The sequence below is a fragment of the Antechinus flavipes genome, chromosome 1 (genome assembly GCF_016432865.1).
Source record: "Antechinus flavipes isolate AdamAnt ecotype Samford, QLD, Australia chromosome 1, AdamAnt_v2, whole genome shotgun sequence".
Classification (NCBI taxonomy): Eukaryota; Metazoa; Chordata; class Mammalia; order Dasyuromorphia; family Dasyuridae; genus Antechinus; species Antechinus flavipes.
In genome coordinates, this window is record NC_067398.1 from 12,267,442 (window position 1) to 12,292,154 (window position 24,713).

Consider the following 24,713-nt stretch of genomic DNA (forward strand, 5'->3'; position numbering starts at 1 on the left):
GGCACAGGGAATTTAAGTCCAGAGGAGAGAATTAAATTCAGGGTGATTGGGACATGAGAGGTGTCAGGTATCTGAGCATCTATCACATGGAAAACAGATTCATTTTGGTTTTCCACCAAAAGATATAATGAAGAATAATAGTGAGAAGTTTCAAAGAAATGGATTTTGTTCAAAACATTTTTTAATGAATGGAAGGGATAGGTAGACAGAGAGCTCCCCACTACTAGAGAGCTAGGAAAGTATGGATACTCACTTGGTACAAGTAGCATTAAGGAATTCATGGTCTGGTCAAACCTGGATTCTAAAATGGACTTTTCCAATATTAAATTAACTACCCCTTTGGTCTTCTTACACACAGTGGATGGTCACTCTCAGATATAAAGTACAGAAGGGAGCCATGCTTCAGGTAGGGGTCTGAAGGTCCCTTCCATTGTATTTCTAAAGAATCAGAGAACAGGATTCAAAGGAATCAGATTCTGGGTGGGTGACTAGGAACAAATCTTTGGACCTTTCTGGGTATGTGCTTCTTCTTCCTTAAGTTCATTATATCAGTAGTTCCTGAGCTTTTCAAATATGAGGACCTCCTATTAACACCAGAAAGTGACACATCATTAATATCTATGAAAGAATAAATACCTCACTCTATAGGGATTCCTGACCCAATAGGTCAAATGGTGCCCAGAGTTGGAACCACTAGACCAGATTATGTGGCAAATAGGTGTCCCAATGCACAGAACATTCTGTTCCAATCCATGACACTCCTTCTCTTAACTGCGGGCCATTTCATTGGCTGCTCCGTCTGCCTAGAATGTTCTCCTCTCAAAAATCATCAAACACTATAAGTTGGGTTCAATGTATTTTCTTTAAAGTGATGGAGAAAATATGTATAATATGAACTAAACTTAAAAGCATCTTATATATATTTTTTTCAAAAAGAAAAGAGAAAAAAAGAAGAGAAGAGAAAAAAGAAGAGGAAAAGAGGAAAAAAGAGAAGAGAAGAGAAGATAAAAAAGAAGAAAAGAGGAGAAGAAAAAAGAAGAAAGAAGAGAAAAAAAGAAGAGGAGAAGAGAAAAAGAAGAGAACAGAACAGAAGAGAACAGAAGCTTGTGGAGAGTAATGATTGACTTGTTTCAGTCTTTCTATCCTCAGTACCTCATCACAGCAACATAGCTGGATCTCACTAATTCTATATGTCTATTATTTGAATCTTAATTTCCTCATCTATAAAATGTGGACAGTCTTCTATATTCTGCTCATCTTGGTAAGTGTTATAAGAAGAGTGTTTTGTAAACCTTACATCCCTCCCTTAAACATGTGCTACTATTATTATTATTATCCACGAAACCATGCAAGCAACTGACAAAAACTCCATTGAGATACGGCTGTGTATCTGTCACTTCATTATTCCCCAGGAAAAGACGCAGCCCTAATTCACCAGGAATGGTGGAGAGAGAATGCCAGTTTAGGGATGGAAACCACAAGAGAAAGCTTTTGTCATGTAGACAAAGGAGAAGAACATCCCCAAACATCCCTAAACAGTAAGGATGAGCTGACACATCCTGGTCTCACAGGACAGATGTGTGGGATCCACCGTGGGATTAACCTGTAAAGGGAAGCGCTACATACAACCACTTGACCACAGTGGCGAGACACTGCAAGCCTGGACTTGGGGTAAATAGGGAAAAAATAACCTCGGTATATGAGTAAACCCATCATTAAAGCAGGTTAAGAGAAGGGCATTTCGCTGAGAACTTGCAGGCACATTTCGGATTGGGGTCAGGCTTCGGGGGGACTCACATTCGAGGATATTGTTCGCCTGCTCACATGGTCAGATTCGTGGTTTTCTAATTTTTCATAAGGGCCCTTTCAGAGGCCCAAACCTGCAACCCAACAAAAAGCAATCTGTGTGTAATGACACAGGAAAGCTGTGTGCTTCACTCTCCACGTACCTAAGTGGGCCTGACAGCTCACCAGTAACTTAATGCACCAACGTCAACAGCCAACGTGGACCGCAACAGCCCAGAAAGAGAGGGGACAAATGGGCACCAAATGGGGCCTGGAGAGGGAGTTTTTTTTTTAATTGGCTTCATATTGCCCAGGAAATACAGGGTCATTTCTGGATCGGAATTATTCCAACCACCCCGATATCTTATCATTGTTGCTTAGAAAGACAGTAATCAAGCTTAGTGTGAAAGCAACTTAAGTGAAATTCTGGGTTAATTTGCCAGTGACATGATGAATGGAGGGTTGATACTGGACTCAGGAAAAGCTGGAATCAAGCTTGACCTCCAACCAGAAACTGTGTGACCTTGGGAAAGTCCTTTAATCCCTTGGTATCCAGGCAATTCACCAAGAATACAATTCGTAGGCAGGCTTCTTCCAACCTATCCTGGTAGAGAGAATTCCTCATTGGGAACGCTCTAATAATAATAATACTGCAACCCCCAACTGGAACACCCACAGCTCCTGGAGCATCCCGTCATTGCCTCTTCTGTGAAATAGTAACTGAGTTTGAATGTTATAACTCAGTCCCAGAATCTCAGAAATTCAAGGAGACCATCACAGTTGTCCTAGTAATAGCTGGTATTTATATAATGCTTGAAAGTTTACAAAGTTCTTTGCAGACATGATTACATTGGTCTCTCCTAAAAACCCAAGAGGCAAGAATTATAGATGTTGTTGTCTCCATTATATGTATAAGGAACTGAGGCTCAGTAAGATTACATGACTTATAAACAGACAGCTAAGAAATCTCAGGAGCAGGGACCTTAACTCACTTCTCCCTAAGTTCATTATGCACTCTACCTTCAATGTCAAGTCCTTCATCCCTGTTTCAGGAGATAAGTAGTATATTTCATCATTAGTTTTCCAGAATCATGGTTGGTCATCATGAAGACTCCAAAGTTCTTTATCTTTATATTATCTTTACAATACTGCTGCCATTGTTTAAAGTGTTCTAGTTCTACTTCACTTCATTCTGAATCAGTTCCCACATGTCTTTCTAAGTTTCTTTGAAACTATCTATCCCCTTTATCATTTCTTAAAACATGATGCCATTATGAATATAAACTGTTTGCATTTTGGTTTTTCTTCCTGGGTTATTTTTACCTTCTGAATCCAATTCTTCCTGTGCAACAAGAGAACTGTTCAGTTCTGCACACATATATTGTATCTAGGATATACTGTAACCTATTTAACATGTATAGGACTACTTGCCATCTGGGGGAGGGGGTGGAGGGAGGGAGGGAAAAAGTCAGAACAGAAGTGAATGCATGGGATAATATTGTAAAAAATAAATTACCCAAGCATGAGTTCTGTCAATAAAAAGTTATAATAAATTTTTTAAAAATAATAATAATAATAAAAAGAAATGATCCAGGAATGTTGTCCTGATAGTCTAGAAGCAGAGGGTAAAATAGAAAATGAAAAGATCCATTGATCACTTTCTGAAAGAGATCCCAAAAGGGAGTTGAGATATGGATTATAGTCTCAGCTCTGCTGCTAATTATAAATGTCAGAGGGATCTCTTAAATGTGGGCTAAACCAGATTAAGATATATTTGGGAAATGTTTACCAAACTAAATTAAAAAATATACTACAGCATAAAAAAAAAACCATGGTGCCATTCTATCACATTTTTATACTACGATTTATTCAGCCATTTCCCAATTCATGGGCACCCTATCAGTTTCCAATTCCTTACTGTCACAAAATCTCTGTCTGTCTCCCTGTCTGTCTCTTTCTGTCTCTCTCTGTCGCTCTCTCACATACACTATCTAGATAGATCAATAGATAGACAGACAGATTGTGTGTGTGTGTGTATGTGTGTGTGTGTGTGTATTTACCATCATAGTCTATCCTTGAATTGTAATTCTCCCTTTCCCCTTTTCCTTTCTCCTTCTTATTTCCCTATTGAGTGAAATGTATTTTTGAAGCCAACTATGTGCGTATTCTTTCCTCCTTTAACCAATTTAGATGAAATTGAGGTAGAAATGCTTGCCACTCCCCCTCCCTTCCTTCCTGTTTGTAAAGATTTCCATTCACAAACACAAATTGGGTAAGGTACTTTTCCCCAGTCTTCTTCCTTACTCTCTTTCATTCTTGCTTTTAAGAACATCAAGATGTAAGAGAATGGTTCTTAGACCCTCTGGCTAACTGAAATCCTATGGAACTGATGATGATGAAGGCATTCAGAGGGAATACACGTACTATCTCCTCATTTTAGAGGGCTGCCAAGGTGGCACTATAATACACAGAGCACTAAGCATGGAGTCACCAAGTCTCGCCTTTTTGAGTTCAAATCTGGCCTGACACTTAATTGCCATGTGATCCTGGGCAAGTTCCTTAACCCTGTTTGCCTCAGTTCTTCATCTGTAAAATGAGCCAAAGAAACAGCAAACCACTGTAGTCCCTGCCAAGAAAATTCTAAATGGGGTCACAAAGAGTTGGATATGATTGAAAAATGATTGAATTGCCCCCATATTATAATGTAAGCATTTTATCCTTTTTTAATTCTTTGCTGTTATTGATTAGCATTTATCTTTTTCCCCCCTTTCTCTTAACTCCTTTGCTTGCATATCTAAGTTTCTATGCAGCTCTGCTCTTCTCTCCAAGAATGCTTGGAAGGCTATTAAATAAAAAAATTCATTTTTTCCCTAGTAGAATCAAACTCAATTGTACTAAATAAGCTATACTTGGTTTAGAATACTAGAATATTACAAGCTCTTTTCTTCATCTTTTTTTTTTAAATAGAGGTAGCTCTGAGATCATGTATGATTTGGACTACAGTTCCTCGATACTTAAATTTTTCCTTTCCAGATGCTTGCAATATATTTTCTTTGACCTGGAACTTCTGGATTTTGGCCATAACATTCCTAGGAGTTTTCATGTAGGGATTTCTTTCAGGAAGCAATTGGTGCCATCTTTCTATTTCCATTTTGCCCTCTGGTTCTAAGAGATCAGGGAATATTTTTTAATTACAATTTCCTAAAAATATGTCTAGACTTTTTTTTAATAAGGCCATGACTTCCAGATCTTCCAGTAATTCTTAGATTATCTCAAAATATTTTTTCTAGGTCATTTATCTTTGCTACAAGCTAACATAGTTTCTTCTTTTTTTTTGTTTTCCTAGTCTTTTGACTTTGTTTTTAATATTCCTTGTAACCTTATGGAAGCTTTTATTTGGTCCATTAGGATTGTCAAAGACTTTATAGTTTTAGCAAATTTTGTATCACTTATGCCAAGCTGTTAATTCCTTTTCCAATTCTCTCTTCTACAGATCTCATTTCTTTTCTATTTTCTCTAGTATTCTCATTTCCTTTATAAAAATATTTCTAAACATTATTTTTAAAAATTCTTGTTCCATGGCCTCTAAGAATTCTAGTTGAATTTGTGCCCAACCTATGTTTTTCTTTGAGACTTTTCTTGTAGACATTTTAGAATCGCTCTCTTCTTCTGGATTTATGTCCTGATTGTCCTTGCCATTATAGTAGCTTTTCATGGCGGGACTGTGTTTGTTTGCTCATCCTTTTAGCCTACCTTCTAATTTGGGGCTGAGTGTTCAGGTCAGACTTGGAGCATGTATGGAGGAAAAGTTTAGGGTGGTCTTGCTTCTGCTTTCTATTAAAGTGTGGTCTTATTCCAAGATCTCAAGGATACCTCAGAGTAGGGACCAGTAAATTTTCAATTCTCCCAAAGTAGTCTGACCCACCACAAAATCTTCTCCCTGTCCCTTGTAATCCACACATTCCTGACCTGGGTTTGGGGCCGAGCAACAAGCCTGAGAATTTACTCAGATTGGAATTTTAGTAGGCTGCTATTGGCTCAAAAACTCCGAGCCAAATGGAAAGAAATGTCTACAGGTTCAGAGTAGCAGAACTAGAGCTTCCCCATTGGTCTGGGACTCTCACCCAAGTTTCAGCCTGAGCTAGAACCTGGAACTGGGAATCTCGTGTATTCTTGTGGTCCCAAGTCCCACAGCTGCTGCCTGTTTTTTAACATGTTCCTTGGCACACAGCTCAAGGTACATGATCACTCCTCATCCTACAAAACCATTCCGAGGCGTAGGTTCCATCTAAAATCTGTCTTGAATTTGTAACCTGAACTGGGTAGTGAGCAACATATCTGCCAGCTGGCCTCAGCCCCTGCACCCTACCTAAGTTTATCCCCTCCCTGCTGGATCTGGGACCACTTCTTCTCACCTCCACCCCATCACTCTCCTCTCTTAAGAACAGTCAATGATTATCTCAGCGATAAATTACACATTCCTCCCTCGACATTTATGGCCCTTCATTGAGCCAATCTGTACCCCTTCCATTTCATTTGATCCACTCCACATCCCTCTACTTCATGTGCCCTAAATCTCAGCCGAAGCTGATCTCAAAACTCTTCTCTAAATCCGACATTCTAGTTCTTGCCTCTTTTCACCCCCATCCCCGAAGGGCCCTCCTTCTACAAACCCATCTCTCAGAATCTTTCTTTTCACTCTAGATTAAATTAAAAGGTCAAATTTTACATCCTTCATGAAGCTTTCCCAATCATCAAGACATTCTCGTCTTCCAATCACCGTATATTTATAGCTAGTAAGACCCTGACTAGAACTAAGAACTGATGGTGTTTGGCATTTATCTGGCACCTTATCATTTACAAAACCCTCTATAGATATTCTCTCATTTGACACTCATGATAATCCAGTGCCAAGTTGAATCCTATAAGGGGGATTATTTCACTTGTATAGAGCCAAAAATGAAGGTTTAGGGAGATCAGAGGGTTTGGCCAAAGTCATACAGCAAGAGAGGTGAGATTTGAATGAGTCAGCATGCATTTATTAAGCACTTACGATGTGCCAGGTACTGTGCTAAATGCTGAAGAAACAAAGACAAAAAAAAAAAAAAAAACCAAGAGCCCTGCCCTGAAAGAGCTTACATTCTAATGGTTGGGGATGGGGTAGGATTTATTCACTCCTAGCTACAAGACCTCAAGATCAGAACAACTCCATCTTCATAATAGATACTTCCAGGTAATGAGGATTGGGCTAAAAGACAAATAATCCCTCTGCAGGGATTGGCCATTTCATAGATGATAAAATGAGGAACAAGAGTGAAACAAGTAGGAGCCAAGGATTATGGAGTCCCTGATCAGTCAGTCAGGCTCAGTTTGGCTTGGACCCATCCATTAAGTGTTTGAATTATTGCAATGTTCTTTCCCTAGTGTATAGTCACAGAGTATTATAGATGTGTGTGTGTTTGTGTTTGTGTGTGTGTGTGTGTGTGTGTGTGTGAAAGAGAAAGAGAGAGAGTGAGAGAGAGAGAGAGAAGAAAGAGAGAAGAGAGAGAGAGGAGAGAGAAAAGAGAGAGTAAGAGAGAGAGAAAGAGAGGAGAGAGAGAAAGAAGAGAGAGAGAGAGAAACAGAGAGAGAGAGAAAAAAAAACAGAGACAGAGATACATGAATGCAAAAACAGTTTCTTTACATCTACTCTCCATTCTTTTCCATCTCTCTCCATTAATTCCATCTCGTTTTGTTCTGTTCTGCTGTGCTCTGTTTTGTGCAATCTTCTTAAAAAGGCAATTGTTAAAGTATCATGTGGGATAGAGGGAGTACCATGCCCTAGGCTAGAAACTGGGGTTACACAGACAAAATAAAGCTACCACTTTCAAGCTTATGTGGGACGGGGATGAGAAGGAATTTGGAGAGGGACACTAAATTACACATAAATTCCCTAACAGTTATTTAAATGGGCATCACAAGGGCCAGACACCTAAAATAAATGGGCAACTAAGAGAAATACATAAAGGCAAAAGCCATTTCCCACCAGATAAATAGTCAAGAGAGATTAACAAATCATATGAAAGAATGATCCAACAAAATAATCACTAATAAAAGAGAAATATAAATCAAGACAACCTCCACCCAACAAACTGGAAATAATGCCAAAAGATGGGGATAATCAGTGTTGGAGGCACACAAGTTCAGTGCTGGTGGAGCTATGAATTGGCCCAGCCGCTCTGGGGAGCAATTTGGAACTGTGTTCCGCCCCACCCATTCCTGTCTAAAAAAACTGCTCAATATGTACATTTTACTCTTTGATCCAGAGATTCCCCTGCTATGCACAAACTCTTAGAAGATCAATGGTAAGAAGAAGAGCCATATCCACATCCAAATATTAATAATAACATAACTTTTGTAGGATCAAAGAACTGGAAATTTAACAGTCGATGCTCATCTGGAGAGGAATGACTAAATAACTACAATACACAGACATCATAATCATTGCCAATATTATGTAATACTGACTACGTGCTACACACTGGGCTAACTACATTACAATTATTATGGATCAGAGATATAGATATCATAGAGCTAAAAGGAGTCTCATCTCAGAAATCATCGAGTCCAATATAACCTTCCTTTACAGAAAACTGAGACCCAGAAGGAGGAAATTACTTGCCCAAGTACTGAAAAGGCTAAACAAATTTCTTGACATGAAATTCAGCACACTTTCTACCACACCAAACTATCTGGCTTCTAATCTAACTACTCCCCATAGATTTCAAATGAAGAAACTGAGACCCAGAGAGATGAGGGTCCCACCTTTAGGACGTGGCAGACACAGCTGCGATGTGAAACCAGGTCTTGTTCCCTGCCAGTCCAGTTCTCTCTACACAAACCCCCCGCTCCATATATTTAGGGAACAGCAGGATGTACATGGGAAACGTAATGACAACAAAAAGCACTTAAAGTGTTATAAATTTCACAAGCCAGCTTCCCCCGTGCTGTCAATCGGAACAGCTTTGGGGATGGAGAGCTTAGTTTGCTGAATTTCCATCTAAATCACTGCCCATGTCACTGATTGCCACTTACTCAATCTGGAGTGTTTGAATACACAATTTCGCAAGATCTGGGGCAAGCCATAAGTCAAAATGGACACTTACCAGTCCCTGTGCCCCGCTCGGCCCCGAGGCTCCGTGATGTGCTGAAACCCTAACATCTATAAGAAAGAAATTATCAATGTGAAGCTAACATGGGCCTTGATTTGCAGACATCCTCCAAACTCACCTTTTGCAAGTGTATTTCACAGTAAACTTGCGGTAATTATTCTGGATGGGGAGACGTGGTTTAGCTGAACTATTTCTTTCGATGCATGTTGAATGCGATTGTCCCCTAAGGATTCCCCAAGTCCCACATGTGTGAGTTATTATGTAAAAATTACCCTTGGGTGGAGAAAAATAGAATGGGAAACTGCCATCTCTGTGCTCTTCCAGCGACGCCCCCCTCCCTTTCAAAGTCTTTGTTCACACAGGATGCAGTCTTCCAACCAAGTTACAAAGAGTGAGAACAGGGATACAGATAAATGCCTCTAGGCAATTAATCTGCAGTTATTCCTGGTGAATTTATTGTTTTTTCTTTTAAAATTACTTTCTCTCTTCTTTAAGAATCTTTTTTGCTACACTTTGTTTTCCTATCACCTTCATTTCCAAATATGCTCCCTTTTGCTAAAGAATAAATCATCCTGTGAAGGAGACAGACTGTGAAAGAGACAATGAAGACTTTAGATTCTATTCCTGACTATCCTCTTGGTGACTATCCTGTTGAAAGCAAGGCCCTTCCGGAGGACCTCCAGAAAGCTAGCCCGAACATTACATGATTTGATTTTTACTGTGCAGCATGATATTTGTAGAAATATGTATAGAAGAATTGCACATTTTTAACATATATTGGATTATCTGCCATCTAGGGCAATGGGGCAGGGGAAGTAAGAGAGAAAAAAAATTTGGAACACAAGGTTTTGCAAAAGTGAATGTTGAAAACTATCTATGCATATGGATTTTTTGAAGATAAAAAGCTTTAATAAAAATATAAATAAATAAAGCATTAGTGGAAACAGAAGAAAATGTTTAGCCCTAGTCTTTGTCAGTTTAGAAATTGTTGTTCGTAGCATTTACACTCTTTTTGTTATTGCTTGTTTGCATTTTATTTTGTTTCTCTTTTTTTGCTGTTTTGATTTGATTTTTCTTGTGAAGATAAATATATATATATATTGTATGCACATATTGGATTTAACATTTATACCATGTTTAACATATATTTGACTACTTGTCATCTACAGGAGGGTGTGAGGGAAGGGGGGATTAGTAAATTGAAACATAAGGTTTTGCAAGGGCTAATGCTAAAGGATTTTCCAAGCATATGTTTTGAAAAATAAAAAGCTTTAATAAAGGAAAAAAAAATTTAAAAAAAGAGTAAATCATCACTTTAAGAAAAGAGCAGATTAGTGAAAATCATTAATGTATCAATGAAGTGGGACAGTATATGCAGTTTTCCATACCTATAGCCTCTCACTTTTCTGTTAGGAAAGGAAAAGGAAAAGAAAAGGAAAGGAAAGGTAAAGGGAAAGAGAAAGGGAAAGGGAAAGGAAAGGAAAGGAAAGGGAAAGGAAAGGGAAGGGAAGGAAAGGGAAAGGGAAGGGAAGGAAAGGGAAAGGGAAGGGAAGGAAAGGGAAGAGAAGGGAAGGAAAGGGAAAGGAAGGGAAGGGAAGGAAAGGGAAAAGAAGAGAAGGGAAGGGAAGGGAAGGGAAAGGAAGGGAAGGGAAGGAGTTTCAAGCACTGAGATTGAAGTTCCATGCTCTCTCTGAGTGGGTTGCCACAATAGCTTCAAACTTTTATTATTTGCTACTGGGGAGAGAAACACAAAATGGACACAGCCTCTGTTAAAAAGTATAAGGGGATAGAAATAATTTAAAGCTAGCTAGATAGAGAGATAAACAGGGAGATAGGTTGGGAGATAAACAGACAGATGGATAGAAACATACACAGGTTGGTAGATAGAGATGAAGAGATGGATGGATATGTGTGTGTGGGTATGTGTGTGCATGCATGTGTGTATACATATATAAATATATAGATAATATATACACAAATATGTTGTATCTATATGTTGTATACACACGTGTGTGTGTGTGTGTGTGTGTGTGTGTGTGTGTGTGTGTGTGTGTGTAAGTACACACATGCCCCATCCCCCTCCCAGGCAATTTTTGGTAGTGGAACCCAAAGAATGGGAAGATTCAGGGAAAGTCTCTTGGAGGAGTGGCTGTGAAGAGGGCCGAACACTTCAACAGCAAAAGCTTGGAAGGAGGGCATTTAGAGGCAGCACGCTGGAAAGGTCTCCATTTTCCTGTTACAAACCTATGATCCAGGCCCAGGGGATACAGCCTGGGCAAAGGTATGGCGGTAGGAGAGCACAAAATGGGAATCTCAAGTGGTTTGACTTGACCACAGAATACACGAGAGAGCGGTGACTGACGAGTCAGGAAAGATCAGTAAGAACCTCAGGGAAGAGTTGAGAAAGAGCTCCTAGTGAAGGTTTCTTCTTTACCTGGTCATGTATTGATGGACCGTGCCCAAAAGTAAGAAATGGAACTCTATGGGCAATCGACCAGCCAGAGAGCATTTATTAAGCACCCACTGTGTTCCAGGCACCTGCCAAGCACTTTACAAATATTTTCTCATTTGATTCTTACAACATTCCTGGAAGACACTGTTCTCTTCATGTACAATTAAGGAAACTAAGGCAGTCAGAGGTCATGAGACTTGCCTAGAGTCAAAGAGCCAGCATGTGTCTGAGTAATCTAGAGGTAATTGGAGGCCAGGAACTGAACATAAAAATACTCGTGTTCATTCTGATCAATTTGAGGATCTGGGAGGAGTGAGAATGAGGCTGGACCTCTGATTTTGTCAGCACAGAAAACTCCCAGTATGGAAATCCCTTCCACCAACACGAACTGGCAACTGGTCTTGGAGAGCTGCCCCCAACACTTAGAAATCGAGCAGCCCATCCAGGATCAGTCACTGTGTCTCTGATCAAACCCAATCTTTTAGGTTTCGAAGCTGTATGAGAAGGTCATCTCTGTCTCTGGTGCCCATGATGTGACTTCTGCCACGTCTATTTGGGCAGAAGCTTGGTGTTTGGTACTTCTAAGGGAAGTCCCGAGGGCCGGGCCCAGTCCAGGGCAAGCATCAGCCCACACACGTCTATGCCAGGGTCTGGCTACTCGAGGAATGGCTCATCACATTTTTTCAAAGCCTTTTTTTAGCTTCTGCATTCAGGTACTGAATCATCCCATTTGACAGTCCCCATCTCCTAGCCCACTGCCTCCATCACAGTCCAGACTAACCATAAAGACGGTCAGCTGAATGGAGTGAGAATAAGCAGAGAAAAGGGGCTTGTAACAGGAAGCCACTGAAGGCTTCCAGGTAGGTAATAAGAACAACCGTTATTATTTTTGTTATCATTGTTGTTATTGTTACAATGACGAGAACAATAGCCAAACATTTATCTGGTGTTTAAAGTTTGCAAAACACTATACATACACTAAGTCATTTGAAAATATCTGTGGTTAACTAGACCTGTACCCCAAGGAGATCAAAGAAAAGAGAAAAGGACCTATTTGTACAAAAATAATTACAGCAGCTCTTTTTGTGGTGGCAAAGAATTGGAAATTGAGTAGATGCCCATCAATTAGTGAGCAGTTAAACAAATCGTGGCGTATAATTGTGATAGAGTATTATTGCGCGATAAGAAATGAGAAGCAGAGCATCAGCCCTGAAGTCAGGAAGACCTGAGTTCAAATCTGACCTCAGACACTTAATACTTCCTAACTATGTGACTCTGGGCAAGTCACTTAACCCCAACTGCCTCAGGAAAAAGAAAGGGAAAGGGAAAAAGAAAGGGAAAAGGAAAGGGGGAAGTGGGAAGGGAGAAGGGGGAAGGGGGAAAAGAAAAGGAGGAAAGGGGGAAGGGAGAAAAGAAAGGGAAAAGGGGGAAGGGGGAAAGAAGAAGGGGAAAGGGGGAAGAGGAAAGAAGGAAAGGGGAAAGAAAGGGAAGGGAAGGAGAAAGGAAAAGGAAAAGCAAAAGAAAAAGGAAAAGGAAAGGAAAGGAAAGGAAAAAGAAAGGACAAGCAGGATGTTCTCAAAACCTGGAAAGACTTATATGAACTGATGCTGAGCGAAGTGAACAGAACCAGTAGAGCATTGTACACAGTAACAGCAACATTATGCAATGATCAATTCTTAGTTCTTCTCAGCAATACAAAGATCTAAGACAATTCCAAAAGACTCAGGGTGAAAAATATCGGCCCCTTCAGAGAAAGAACGGATGAACTCTGAGTGCAAAGTGAAGCATAAGTCTCTTACTTTATTTTTCTTGCCTTTTTTTTGCAAGGGGATTAATATGGAAATATGTTTTGCATGATTTCACATGTATAATTGATGTCATATTGCTTGCCTTCTCACTGGGTGGGGAAGGGGCTAGAGAGAAGGAGAGAATTTATAATTCAACATTTTAAAAAATGAATGTTAAGACTAATGTGGAAATATGTTTAATATGATTGCATATGTATAACTTATATCGTATTGCTTGCCAGCTAGGAGAGGGGGAAGGGAAAAGAGGGAGGGAGAAAAATGGAATTCAAAATCTTATAAAAATAAATGTTGAAAACTACCTTTACATGGAACTGGAAAAAATAAAATAGTGTTTAAAAATTTAAAAATGAATGTTAAAAACTACAAGTTTTAAAAGGCATTTGGGGGAGTAGGGAGAGACCTATGGCTTAGGAATACCATCTCAACAGCTGTGGGGAAGATGGATTGGAAAAGAATAACCAATGGGATAGGCCCAGTGATCTTTTACAAAGGAATAGACATTGGAAATATGATTTCCTTGGCACGAGGCGCTCTTGGGTAAAAGGACTCCCTTTGCCAATGAAAATCAGCACTTTCTCTACAACTTTATTTAGTTCTCCAGAGAACAGCTTTGCACAGGATCACACAACTAGCCTGTGTGAGAAAGACTGGAACCCAAGTGTTCTTAGCTTCGAAGTCAGCTAGATTCTGTCCACTGTACCACGCTGTCTCTTAGATTAATTGTTAATAAAGATGATATTACATATTGAGAACCATGAGATTCCCATGAAGCCAAACGAAGAAGACGGGAAGACTGTTTTCACGGGAGCCTCTCTCCTGGCCCCCCATTTGTTACCGAGAACTATCACTCCTTTGCTCTATAGCAATGATGATTTCATTTTACAAATATGTGGCTTTTTCCAACTTAAACATTTACTTCTACCGTGGTAGCAGAAGGTTCACTGATGGGGTGCAACCTGAAAGCCGTACAGAAAGAATCCTGAGCCCGATTCTCCCTCTGGGAAGGGGAATTCAGCAGCAGATTAGCCAGAGCCCGATCAAGGGGAGACCTTTGATTTCCACAGAAATAGGCAGTGTTTGCACGGAGAGGTCTACACCCATGGGGGCCCAACCTGGGATTAAGTCACAAATCCTCAGGAAAAAGTGGAGGCCTCTTCTCACAAGAAATATGCAGGGCTGTGCATATTTGGAAAAGCAAGTTCTACTTTAAGAGGAGGAGAGAAAGGGGGGGACGCCCTATATAACCATGTTATTTACAACAACATGGATTTTGTTTTTAATCATCATTTATAAAATCCATGACCCGGCATGCTTTGAAAAACTTGTCAATTTATGAGCTACGATAGCAAAAAGAAAATGTAAACTGTCTTCCAAGTGTGTAGAAAATTATTTTAAATTAATAATTTTAGAATTATAATTTTTATTTATTTTTATTATAGGTTACTATATTATTAACTACTTATTTATAATAATAAAAATGATTTTAAATTAAGATGTCCTTGGATTGCCTATATGGGGACATTTATAACAAACAAGAACCAAAACCAAAGCCTAGTTTCTGAGTCTTAAACTACACAATGAAAACAAGGGATAAATAAATCTCTCCATTAAAAAAAAAAGAGGCTTGTTCACTTTACCCAACTATCTATAGATTTAGGAGATGGAGACTTGTGCCCTTGTGACAGCAAGAAAGCAATGAAGCTAGACCATAACCCATGAGGACTTAGGACAAGAGACGGTCAGGTAGGAAAACCATTAAATGCCCAACAAAGAATTTCATCTTACATTCATCACAGAGATGATAGAGATCCACGGCGCCTCCCGAGCAGGGAGTGATGGGGCCAGATCTAAAAATCACCTTGGCGGCTGAGTGGAAGATGGATGGGGGTGGGGTGGGATGAAGGCTACCTCAGTAGCTAGGGCAACACCTTAGAAGGTGGGGAAAGCTTCTCTCCCCGGATGGGAGAGAAGGGAAGGTCTGCGCAAGAAACGTGAAGGTAAAAACAAACCAAGGAAGGTGTCAATAGGTTGCACCTATGGGGGCAGGGGAGGCAGGGGAGGTGAGAAAGGCCCCAGAGATCGAGGCCTTGGGTAACCCGGGGTTGATGTGGACCCGGGAGCTTGAGCGTGGCCGTGCTTGCTGTGAACAATCTCGCCTCCTTCACAGCGTACGTTCTTGGTGAACCTTGCGAAATCCCTAATGAAGTACATATTTTGCTGAAAGCCACGCATTCTTGCGGCTGATGTCATTAGTTACAGCTCCTCGCCTCGCCTATTTGCCCTCCAAGAAGGGCAGCAGAGACCCGGAGAGGGGAACACTCCGATGGCACAAAGCTGGGCCTCAGGTTGGACAGATGGCAACTGGGAAAACCCAGGTTTTCCTTCTGGCAGGCCCCATCCTTCTCTGGAAAGTCTAGGCCCGTGTGTGCATTCTTGCTTGTTTTCTAACCAATCACGCTCTGGTTTAACTGCTCACGGAGAAGAAACTTTACAGCCCCCCAGGACCCGATCATCGGGAAACGGAAGCATGCGAGAGCCCACTTTTGTTTTCAGGCAATAAATTCAATAGAATTCTGCAGACACCAAACAAAAAACTGGCCTGGAATATTGGCTTTTACATCTCTTCAGATGTTAGTTCATTAACTCAATCGACTGCCCAGGGAAAACTTTTGCCAAAAACTACAAAGTTTCCCATGTGGTCTTCGAAAGGCCTTGTTTATTCAGAGAACCATTTCTGAAGCATGAAAAAAAAAAATGCATCCAATTTCACTAATGAAAATGAAGTCTGAAGAGTGCTTCGTAAATTGGACAGCGCTGTAACGACCTGGGTTATTATTGAGGAGCAACAAGAGAGGCGGCCCAGAAAACAGAGCTGGGTTCAAATTCTAGCTCCCGGACCTACTATGTAGTCTCAGATGAGTCCCCATCTGAATGGAAGTCAGCTTCCATTACCCCATTTGTGTGTAATGTGGGGGCTGATGCCTCCCCTAAATGGAGGAGACTGGGGAAGCAGCTTCCGCCTGGCTCCCTGACTGGGACCAGGCACAGACAGGCTGCAACTGGTTCTGGTCTGCTAACCGCATGATGGATGGCTGGATTTGTGAATGGGCAAGGCTCCAGAACCGGGCTCCATTTGAGAGGCAGGAGGGAGTCGGGGCCAATCCTTTGGTCAGTCTTTTTTTTCCCCTTCCAGGCTGAGTGTTTGATGCTGTAAAAGGAGAGGCCTCGAGCAATCCTAACTCAAAAATGACTCGGGCACGGTCTCCGTTCTTTGCCTCTGCATTTATTCTGTCCTGTTTTAGGGGAGGAGGATCTGAGATGCCCATGACCTTGTCAGCCAAGAAATGCTGGGAGATCCAGGAATTACGGCCACCATGTGAAGCATCAGGTCCCAGGAATGACCGTGTGGCTCCAGACCAACAGTGGCCGAGATGCAAACTCATCCAGAGGGTTCATACTATTGGGGTTATACCCGGCAGAAAGTTCACTGAGTAGAGGCTTACTCCATCGGGTACTAGGGGAAATATTTGCAATTTCTGCTTTTGCACTCTTTTGTTAGTAAATGTCCCTTTGCATTAACTAATTGTTAGATAGATGTTAATATAATTGTTAAATACATGTTTAATAAAACTGGAGCGCTAAGTCCTGGTGATTAATAATGAAGGGGAACACCCGCATGGGGGTCCAAGACAAGAGATGACCCTAACATCCCAAGGTTCCCCTAGGACTCTGTGGGGTGACATAGCCAGCTGTGCTCTAGGAAGGTGAATCAGAGCATAAAAGAGAGATGATCGTTGCTATTTGTCTATCTACCTCAGAGAACAATTCTGAGGGAAAATGTATATTGTAAACCTGTCAAAATGAGACTTAGTGATATTTTACATCAAAGAGAAAAATCCGCACGGGTCAGGAAGCTGAATTCAGACATGGAAACCGCCAAGAACAGCTACGAAACTGTGGTTCTGTTCTCCAAGTGACTGAGAATTAATTAATAATTTTGTGCCAAAATTATCAACCAGGGACTTGATGTCATGCTGATGAGCTCCTGAAAGGATCAAGGCTGTTTTTGCAGCGAAAGAGGAATAAATGATAGTTGTCACCAAGTGTTTGAAGGCTTGACACGGGGAAGAAGGATTATGAGCTTTGTTCTACTTAACCCCAAAGGGTAGAGCCAGAAACAAATGATGGATTAACACATGTTTGATGTTAGGGGGAAATCAAATTCTAATTATTCATCCCACCCTCAAGTAAAGCGGGCTCCCTCGAGGTGAAGGATATGTCTTCTCTGAATAGAGCCCTTCAAGCAAAGGCTGGTTCAGCCCTGCTCGAGCACAGGTCTAAGTCCCCTAGGAATCATCCCAACACTGAAACTCTGTGATCATCACTATCTTTCTTAAGTGCCTCTCAAAGCATAATAATAATATCTTATCAAGTATTTGCATGATGATAATAACCTTTTAAAGTTTGTATCGTATTTTATTTGTTCCTTGCAAAAACGGAGGTAGAAGACATTATTATACCCATTTTACAGATGAGGGAAACTGAAGCTGAAACATATAGATGATTTGTCCAATAAACCTAATAAGTTTCAGAGGCAGGATTCAAATCTAGGTTTTCCTGAATAATTTTGGCACTCTAACCATTTATACCCCCCTTATTCTCTTAGTATAACATATAAAAACATCCATTTCCTTTTTTTTCCTCCTCAATATCTAAAGTAGATTTGAGAATTATTTATGCAAAATCCACATTGCACCCCTGAGCATATTCAGCTATTTTAAACCATATTTCTGATGGTTCAGGAAAAGTGAGAATGGGCTCCTTGGTCACTAGTCCAGTCTCTAAAGCAGCCCTTCCTTTTTTATGATTTACAAGCATCTCTAGGAGTTGAGGAAAACAATGGCTAAAGTAGAGAGGCCCACAGCTACCCAATGGGGCTCAATCTACTTTTAGATGGCTTTGGTTGTTCACTGCCTTTATAGAAAGCCTAATTGGCCATTTTGGGCAACAGAAAACCATGGATCATCATGCTGGGAACCCAATAGGCCTTTATATACTTGGACAAGGCCATCATGTCTTTCCTCCTCCGGGCTCAACCAACTCAACAGATACTTAAATGGAGCCTTATAAGGTTTGGCTTGAAGGCCTTTCCCATTCTTAGAGGCTTTCCAGTTTATCAACGTCCTCTCTAAAACAGGGTGCCCCCGGACCGAACATAACATTCTAGATATAGCCTAACCAAGGCAGAAGCTACAGGGCCATTACCACCTCCTTCTTTGGATAAGCTCTGCCCCTTTTAATGCTGCACAAGGGAGCAGGAGCCAACTGGCTGCCATGTCTTCTAGTTGACTCATTCAACTAAGTGAGTCTCTTAAAGCCCCAGATGTATTTCCAGAGAAGGCGCTAATGACTCTTATTCCATCTTATACTTGTGAAATCTGTGTTTGGAACTCAAGTGAGAGACGTTTAACTTTATTAAATTCTAGCTTATAAGAATCCATCCTGTAATGGGCTGAAGCTCTTGATGCTCTGAGGTCCCTCTTAGCACTTGAGGCTAATTAGCAATTGGACAATACTCTATTAAGATATGCTTGGAGAAAGAATGGCCCCGCCCACTCTCTGTGCAAGTTGATGTGCTGTATAGGAGATTGCGTAGAGGATTTGGTGGGTGGAGCGGGAAAGCCAGAGGCACTGCTGGCCAGGTTCCTGTCCTGATTGCTCTCACTTCCTATCACCATTCCCCTTCACCTCTGCAAAGAATAAAGATCAAGGATTTTCCCTTATTCTGACTCTGGCTGATTTTAATATACTCTGGGTGCTGAACGTGGCCATCACACATCCCATGAGTTTTCTGAGCTCATTTTGGATCCTGCTTGGATCTGCCAGTATGTTATACAGCCCTTCCAATTCTTTATCAGCTCCCATTTTGATAAGCCTGTCCTTGATGCCTTTATCCAACAAAATACTGAACAGTATCTATTGATACTTCATAAGACACCTTCATCTCTTGGCTTTACTTGAGACTGATAGATAATAGCTGTTACATGTTCCATAAAAAGCCTAAAATTTCATCACCTTGAGCTCAAACTTCACATTTCTACACAGCCGGGTCCTCAGAAGACAGGTGGACAGTATATGAACCACCTTTACTTGAAGTCTTTTCAGCTAAGATGTGAGAAAACTTGGATGTTCCTTACATGGCCTTAGAAACATTAGGTCACATCCACACCATAAGAAGTGTCAGAACAGGAACTGGGTCATTTGACAGAAACTGGATCATTTGATAGATGAGGAGCTTGAGACTCAGAGAGATTAAGTAGCCCACCCAATATCTCACAGCCGGCGGTGCGAACATATTGTGCAGCTGTGCAGACTTCTGCCATCTTTCTCCCTTTAGAACATACTTCTTGGATGCCTTCTAGTTTATCAATGTCCTTCCTAAAACATGGTGTCTCCAACCTGAAAATAACATTCTAGATGTAGCCTAACCAGGGCAGAAGCCAAAGGGACATTATATGGAATTTTTTAAAATATGTAAATAATAGCTAAGAAATTAGGACTTGTTGGACAATAGTTTTCTCATCTGTTCAGTCTCTGTTACATAAAGATAGAAGCCGTTCAACAAGGTACAGAGGCCAAAACACCAATGGACTTGGAATTGGAAGCCCTGGGTTCAAATTCTGTCCTCTGATATGGATTAGCTGAGTTCCTGTAAGGGGTCACTTCCCTTTCAGTGATGGTTTCCACATCCATAACAGGGATAAGGACTAAACCATGAAGTCACTTGTAGAGAGAGCTCCCAGGAGAGTAGAGTTCCTTCACTTGTGAAGATCAACACCTTCTTGGCATCTAATCGCCTTCAAGAACTGTCTGGCACTCTGTAAGAGCTGTTAAGGACTCAGCCAGGATTCCCTAACCAGGGTGTGCTAGAAACAGAACTGGGATCATGGTCTTTCTGTCTCCAAGGCCAGTTCTCTCTGCTAAGCTTCCCCCAGTATCAGTTAGTCAAAAAACATTTCATTCTAGTGATCCTCTCCAGCTTATCTTTTCTGAGTCTTTTAAGAGTTGCCTCTGCCAATAGACCTGAGCTTCTTGAAAGCAGCAAGTTTCTTTGTATTCCTCAAGCTTAGAATATGGCATACAGTAGATGCTTAATAAATGTTTATGAACTGACCGACTATTGAACCCTTAGTTGGGCACTGAGCTAAGCATGAAGGATGCAAAGAAAGGTAGAAATATGGTCTCTACCATCAAGGGAAAACACAAGGCAAAGTTACTTCAAGAGGACACTTGTGAAAAAAAATGGCAAAATCATGAAAATTCCTTTCTGAACATTGAAATGCTACTCAAATGTGAGCAATTTTTAATGTAGAATTTAATATGAATTGGAACCAAAGTTAAACACAGGTATCTCTACTTATCTACACCAGAACACATGGAATATCCTCTCTCCTAGCAAAATGTCTGGCCCACAGAAAGTACACCATAAATGCTTGTTCTATTGAGCCGAATTGGCTCTTCTTCCACCTCCATTATTTCATTACACACAGGGACCTGGGTGTTTTTTTGTGCTTTTTTGTCCCCAAATGTGCCAAAGTTGGCATTCTATGTGCTTGAGGATTCTGATTCACAAGCAAACATGCTTCTCCCTAAGAGGGATTTCTATTACCCATAAATAGAGCATAATTTACATCAATACCAACAACAAAGCAAAAACCTTTAAAATGGGATTTTTTAACAGCTTCATCAACCTTTGGATGGTTCCTTACTGAGCAAGGAGGTATACTGAACCACATTGGAGAGTCATATTTGAAAATGAAGGTCTTTAGAGAAATTATGAACAATACATCTCAATTTTCTATTATATCTGATTAAATCATGACACTGAATTGGCAAACAGAGGCAATAGTACTCACCTTCCTTACCTTGTGAAGACAAAAACGAGTCCTGATGATGGCATCATTGATGGGGTTAGGCTTTTGTGGCTTTGTTTTTGTTTTTCTCAGCACCATTTTGAAAATTACCCTTTATGAAATCACATTTTACACATGCTGGTTTTAAGAGAATGAGATTCAAAGTCTTGGAGTACTGAGTATCTTTGACCCAGTAATGGTGACATCCAAGAGCAAAACATTCTCTGACAAATTTTGAGAATTGATGAAGGAGCTTACCTGCAAGTGCTGGGAGTTATCTGTCATGTTATCTTCTCTCCTCCGAACTTCCTCCAATAACTGGGCATTCTTCTTTTTTTCCAGTTGTTGGTTGTGCTTAAGGTTGGCCACTTTCTTATTTTGATCCTTCATGTGTCTAAAAAAAAGTATAGGTGATCATGTGAATTCCAGGGTTGCCATAATGTATGAATATCACAAAACAGAGAACACTCTTTGTATTACTTTCAGAACTATATAGCAGAAATAGATGGGCCAGAATTTTAAAAACATACATTGTTAACTTCCTCTTAAAAGAATGGTTAAAAGCAGGTTCAATTAGTACCTTTGGATAAATACTACTGTTTGGACCAAATTGGCCACACGTTAACCTTTACACAAAAATATCTGGGTCCATATTTCATTGTTTTGGGACTTTCCTTCAACATATCTGCAGCTTAGTAGCTAAGTCCTAGAGTGCTGCTCGAGAACCAGAGATATGGGCTTATCAGCTCTGAAATCATGGATCTGTTATTATATACATGAGCAGCTCTGTAGCTCAGGAGATGAAGCACTGACCTCGTCAAATCTTGCCTCAGATGCTATCTAGTCGTGTTGCTCTAAGCAAGACTTAACCCCTGAATGGCTTAGTTTTCTCAGCTATAAAATGGGAAGAATATTAATAAAGCACGTTCTTCCCAAGATTGGTGTGAATATCAAATGGGGTTTATAAAGTACTTATTACAATGGAAAACATTAGGGGATTAATAAATAATAAAGGAGAAGAACAAAATTAGTCACTTTACTAGCTTCTTCCTTTCCCATTAGCTTTTCTTCCTCTTGAAATTTTTTGGATTTTCTTTGGGATATATTCTCTCTCCTTAATATGATATAATCTCATAAAGGGAAGGAAATCTGTAGTTTTAATACATGTATCCCCAACTTCTAGCATAGTGCTTTGTACACAGAGTAAAGACTAAAAATGATTTGATAAATGGAAGTGAATTCCAGATTCTAGTCCAGGTCTTTAGCTTCTAAATTAATTAATTAATCCATTGAGTCAAGAAAAACAGATCACAAGGAAGCGCCGAACACATCAAAATATAAAATTTCAGAGTTATAAAACAAATTAGTTAATGAGAATATTAAAGAAGGATAGTGACAATCCAGGTCATGTGGTTTGTGCAGAATGGGACACCAGTACCTCCATGTATGACTTGAGATATTTTATTCCTATGACAGCAACTTTAAACAACGTTGTTGTTTAACAACAATATTTTTAAAAACAGATCATATAAGCAAATTTAATTTAAAAATATTCACAGCACATAGAAGAAGGAAATTCTAAATGAAATATATTCAAATTGCAGATTTTCCTGAAATTGTGGTCTGTCCACCACCAGCTTCTTATATATAACATATTCATATTCAAAATCCATCAAAAGGATTATAGATCTAAATCTGGAAGAGACAAGAGAAAACCCTGAATATAACCTCCTCATTGTAGAGATATACACAAGACTTAGCTTTTTCTCAAAGTTACACAGATAGTAACTGTCAATTAAAAAAACAAAAGCAACAAAAATAAAATCTGTGTGATTGGAGGAAAAGGGTGGGATTTGAACCCAGATCTTGTGATTCCAAAATTTTTTCTCTGTAACACCACCTACGTAGGGAAAGTAGGCAATGGTTTATTGTTTGTTTGCTCACTTGATTTTTGTCCTGTTTTGTCATTCTTTGTAAGATTAGTCCTTGTAACAGAACCTGGCACAAAGTAGGTGCTTAATAAATGCTTATTTGGAAATAAGCATTCCAAAAACATCTTCTATTAGGGAGATAAAGAAGGAGAGGAACTAAACTGCACAGATTCGAGGCATAACCATTATGTCCTTGGTCCCAGAAAAGGGAGCACCCACATCAATGGAGTCTGGGGTTTGTTGGAGCACATGAATAGAAAAACATAAGCAGTCATGGAAGATCAACGAATGGAGCTGCCCCATAGGGTCGATAATTTTGCCAAAGGAATTAAGATAATAATTTTCCTTCTAAGAACTCAAAGACCTTCAAGAATAAAAAATAAAAAATAAACCCAATGTGCAACAACGTCATTGGCCCCTGCATCTGACCACAACTGCTCAAAGAAACCCAGAGCTCATAAATCAATCTCTTGGACCCATGGCTCCTCTTAATTATGACTCTATAAATGTACAAGGTATGGTATGTAGGGTCAACCAGAGAATTCTTTTAGGGTGATGTCTCAAAAGGAAAGAAGCACTGAGGGCCTCTTCCCAAATTCCTGCTCCTCCTATCTCAGCTACCAGAGGTGATAACTGGAGAGGGGAATCTCAAGGCTGAGCTACTCCCTAGGAAGCAAGGGCCTCTCTTTCCTTAAGATAGGATGTTTTTCTTCAAAGAAATGCCATATTAAAAGCCAAAGTCAAAAGATCTTAGCCACTATGGAGCCCATGCGGTGGAAGAACAAAAGTACACTGGAGTTTCTCTTTAACACAGCCCTCTGTCTCCTAAAGGCAGCCTCACAAACCAAGGACTATCGGCTTCCAAAATTCAGTAACCAAGAAGGAATTAACCTTCAATTAGGAAGCTGTACTACTGACCAGTGAAAACAGTCTATACTACAGTCCTTGGGCATGCAGAGTGATTATTTTCTGTAGCAAATGCTGCCAATTCAACTTGAAGACTGGCTAAGATTTCCATCGTTTTTAATGTATTTATTGGCACCGAAAGGTAACTTACTAAAACGTCCTCAGGCCCCATGTCAAAAGGCCTAGGGGTAAAGCCAAGATGTTGCTCCCATTTGCAAATCCCTGCTCCTCAGCTGCTCACTAACCTTTCTGTATAGAGTCCATTCTGCTGTCTATCCCTGACTTACCTCCTGGATATTCTACAGCTTTCCCTCATTATTCTAGGACCTGTTCTCTCTCCTGAATCTCATCCTCATCCCCTTCCTCTCTCTTTCCCCTCCTCCCTCTTGCCCACTCCCTGCCATTATTGGATAATTCAATCCAACAAACAGAATGTCTACTATAAGCAAGACACCATGATAGGGTCTGAAGACACAGAAATAAAATGTATTTCCTGCCCCCCCCACCAGTGACCTTACATTCTACTAGAAAATATTCAATCCGTTAAGTAAATAGGTGACATCTGGGACCATGGAGAAAAATACTACCCTATGTTCTAGGTATGTTGTGGGCCCTCTTCAAACTATAGCTCACAAGTCCCTACTGATGTGTTTACTTTTACTAGTCAACCAGAGATTATAGCTCATTTCCAGAAAAGGTATTAAAATAGTAGAGCAATAAAAGTAACAATACAACATGCTCCCCATAAATAGTGAGCTTATTCTTCA

General features: G+C 40.2%; 1 protein-coding gene across 10 annotated transcripts in view; it reads right to left on the minus strand.

Moving 5' to 3' along the window:
• ERC2 (ELKS/RAB6-interacting/CAST family member 2) overlaps nt 1-24,713 on the minus strand; it is a 985,497-nt gene that overhangs the window by 490,085 nt on the left and 470,699 nt on the right. For all 10 annotated transcript variants that reach the window (XR_007950813.1, XM_051979082.1, XM_051979112.1 and 7 more), the window contains one exon: nt 21,368-21,503. Coding sequence is in view for 9 of the 10 variants with exons in the window: in XM_051979082.1 (XP_051835042.1) it covers nt 21,368-21,503 (136 nt within the window). In the remaining variant the exon portion in view is untranslated. The remainder of the gene's footprint in view (nt 1-21,367; nt 21,504-24,713) is intronic.